At 32.0% G+C, this 3,247-nt stretch overlaps 1 protein-coding gene across 1 annotated transcript; it reads left to right on the forward strand.

Moving 5' to 3' along the window:
• Nucleotides 1-548: 548 nt before the first annotated feature.
• Tsp_12922 (protein arginine N-methyltransferase 2) lies at nucleotides 549-2,455 on the forward strand. Its single transcript, XM_003368853.1, has 6 exons — nucleotides 549-591; nucleotides 659-746; nucleotides 796-863; nucleotides 1,174-1,274; nucleotides 2,230-2,277; nucleotides 2,357-2,455. Exons 1-6 carry the CDS (start codon nucleotides 549-551, stop codon nucleotides 2,453-2,455), a joined length of 447 nt encoding a protein of 148 aa, XP_003368901.1.
• Nucleotides 2,456-3,247: the final 792 nt, after the last annotated feature.

Genomic DNA, 3,247 nt, shown 5'->3' on the forward strand with positions numbered 1-3,247 from the left:
CCCTTCAGGGGAGGAGATTTTATTTTCCATTTTGGGTACTTTTTGAACAAGAAATCAAACAAAATTTATCATGTCGCATTGAAATAAGGAAAATAATATATTTTTTTTTCTCAAGCTGATGAACTTTTTATAAAATTGGAGAAATTATATTCAATTAGCAAGTTTCGGTTTATGTTACCGTGGTGAAATTGAAAAATTACAATTTCTCATTCAAAGTTTGCACAAGCGAACGACCAATTAATTCGAATTTTATTTTGTTTTAAATTGACAACCGAATCGAACTTTTTATTTGCATTTTAATATTGCATGTGAATGTTTTTCTTTTGCACTCGGCATTTTTTGATAAGTAATCATCAAAAATTTATTGCAAACTTTGCGATGTTCAACTGTAATGATCAAAAGAAAATTTGTGGAAATTATTCACTTGTAATTTTAATACAATACATTGAAATTTTAATCATGTAAATTTATACCTGATTTACAATATTTACAGTAATTCTCGAAATCATCCTTTTTCGAAAATTAAATTTTTCTTGTATAATTCAGCTATGACTTCGAAAGCGACTCGGAAGCGGCGTCGAACATGCACAGGTTATTGATTGATTGATTGGGTGATGTTTCAGATTGTTCATTTAAATTGCATATTTTTATTTTGCAGAAGACGACGAATCCTATTTTGAATCTTACTCTGATCCACAATGTCACCTGCACATGATTTTAGATACGAGAAGGACGAAAGCTTATCAGTGAGTTTGTCCTAAATTATAATAAATACACTGATATTTCTCATTACAGGGAAGCGTTGCAACGAAATTCCAATTTTATATCTGGCAAAGTTGTTCTCGATGTTGGTGCTGGTACAGGTGCTAATTTTTTTCTTGAAATTTATTTGGGATGTTTTTACTGCTTTTTTGGCAGTTTGCTTCAGTTCTTTTTGTAAAGTGTAATTTTATTGATTAAAGCAAAAATATTTTACTTCTCATGCAGTAAAGTTATTGTTTTTTTCTGTTGTTTTGCTTTTGAACATCTCGTTGCAATTATGATAATGTTCATTCTGCTTTCAGGTATACTGTCCGTGTTTGCGTGTCAAGCTGGTGCCAAACTTGGTATAAACTTTATTATCAGGGTTGTTTGAAAAAAAGCATTTTTTTTAAATTCAAAACGCATTTTCAGTCCACGCAGTGGAAGCGTCGGATATTGTTAACCATATGAGAAGAATAATTTCTGACAACAATATGGTGGACAAAGTGCAAGTACACAACGTTCCCGTAGAAGTGAGTCTTTGAAATTGTATTTTAATTAGCGTTAAATTGTTCACTTAAGCAACATTTGTTAGTGTTCGCAACTGAATGCTGATTTCTTTTTTTCAATTTATACAGATCATACAAAATTGCAGAGCAGTTTAAACGCATATTTCTGATCTTATTGCTTGAAGAAAATATATTAATGTTTTAAATGAGTTGTCGTTGAATTTCAAAAAGTGGTGAAATTAGTTTTTCTCTTTTCTAATGTTTAAATTCAATTGTTTTTTGATTTTTAAAAAATTCTCTATTTATTACTAGCTTATCTAAAAATATCACTACGAAGATTTGTTCAATTCGCTTGACACTAGTGTTGTTTTGATTTGACTGAGATTGTAAGAACAGAAGTGGTTGATTGACGCTATTTAATTATATCTCTCATGTTGCCTCATCTTCTGGCGTCGATTGACTGACGCTTGGTTGGCTTAACTTTGCTTATTGCTGCTGCTGCAGCAGCACTGCTTCTGCTCCTATAAATGAAACAACGCCATTTCTGCATTTGTTTCATGTGTTATTCTATATTCACAATTATATTTCTTCAAAGCAGTTTTAAATTCATCAGTCATATTCGATTATCAGTAATAATAATATTGAAATGAAAAGAGATTGAATTACAAATGAAATAAATAATTTCATCTTTTGTAACATTTAAAATTTAATTTAATTAAATTTTCTTCCAAATGATATTTCAAATCCATTTAGACATTTAAATAATATTTAGCTGATATAGATAGGATGTAGAAATTGTTTTTTTTTCTTTCTTTTCGCGAAAATGCATTGAGTTCATTATTCAATTTGCTTCTCATTGAATAGATGAGATTTAAAGTATTGAAATTTGGTCATAAGTGATTTGTTTTCAATTTATGCTAAGTTGCAGTGTTAAGAACGGCGGAAACTTGTTCAATCAATCGCAATTGTCCATTTTCAGAAACTACAACTGCAAGGCTCGGTCGATTGTATCGTCAGCGAATGGATGGTTAGTTTAAAGTCAATTTTTTGGATGGCTTCCTAAAAAACATTACAATAACAACAACAGCACATTGAAAATTTTGCAGGGTTACGGTTTGATGACGGAATGGATGTTACCATCGGTGATCGCCGCTCGAAATCGATGGCTTCACAAGGTGATTTGCGATACTTTTTTTACGGATTGATTGTTATTCTTCGATTTTTATTTCACTATTCCAATCATAAATTTAATGATTTTTGTACAACAGGATGGTTTGATGTTTCCCGAACGAGTGCATATGTTTATTATTCCTGTCGGGCAAACGCAGTTCATCATATCTAGGCACTGTTTGCACGTCCAAAAAATGGAATTTTGTTCACTTGCTTTTTTGCAGAGCCGAATCCTGGTACGACGTGATGAAATTGTATGGTGTTGATATGGATCGTATGGTTCATCAAGAGTATGAGAACATGATCGGTAAGTTGAAATTCAAGCGAAGCAAATATGCACCGCTTAGCGAATTAGTTATCAGAGTTTTATGCAATTACTCCCCGGGGAATTTGAGGTTGCTTGATTTGAACGAATTCAAGTGATAACTGAATGAAATTATTTACTCAATGAAAATAATAACAGTAATAAGCAGAACAATAAAGAAAGAAAATACGCGAGTAAAGAGTGAAAAAGTGACCAAAAGTATAATAAGTAAGCCAAAATATATGAAAAGCTTTATTAATTAAGTATAAACGATGACAGTGGGCACGGATTTTCATGAAGTATATATTTCAAGTTCAGTTTGAGCAACGAATGGATCAAATAATAAATCAAGCAGCATCAACGTCACATTCGACACCAATAATGGAATATGGCTATTATTATTATTATTAACGAACCTGTCAAGTGATGCTAAATCTGGCCCCGAGTTGCTTGCGTTGCAGTATTTGCGATTGCACAGGCAGACGTCTTTGCATTGTTTGACCGGATGAAATACCACCGCGTT

This window comes from Trichinella spiralis (genome assembly GCF_000181795.1).
Source record: "Trichinella spiralis strain ISS 195 chromosome Unknown Scfld1759, whole genome shotgun sequence".
In the NCBI taxonomy this organism is placed as follows: domain Eukaryota; kingdom Metazoa; phylum Nematoda; class Enoplea; order Trichinellida; family Trichinellidae; genus Trichinella; species Trichinella spiralis.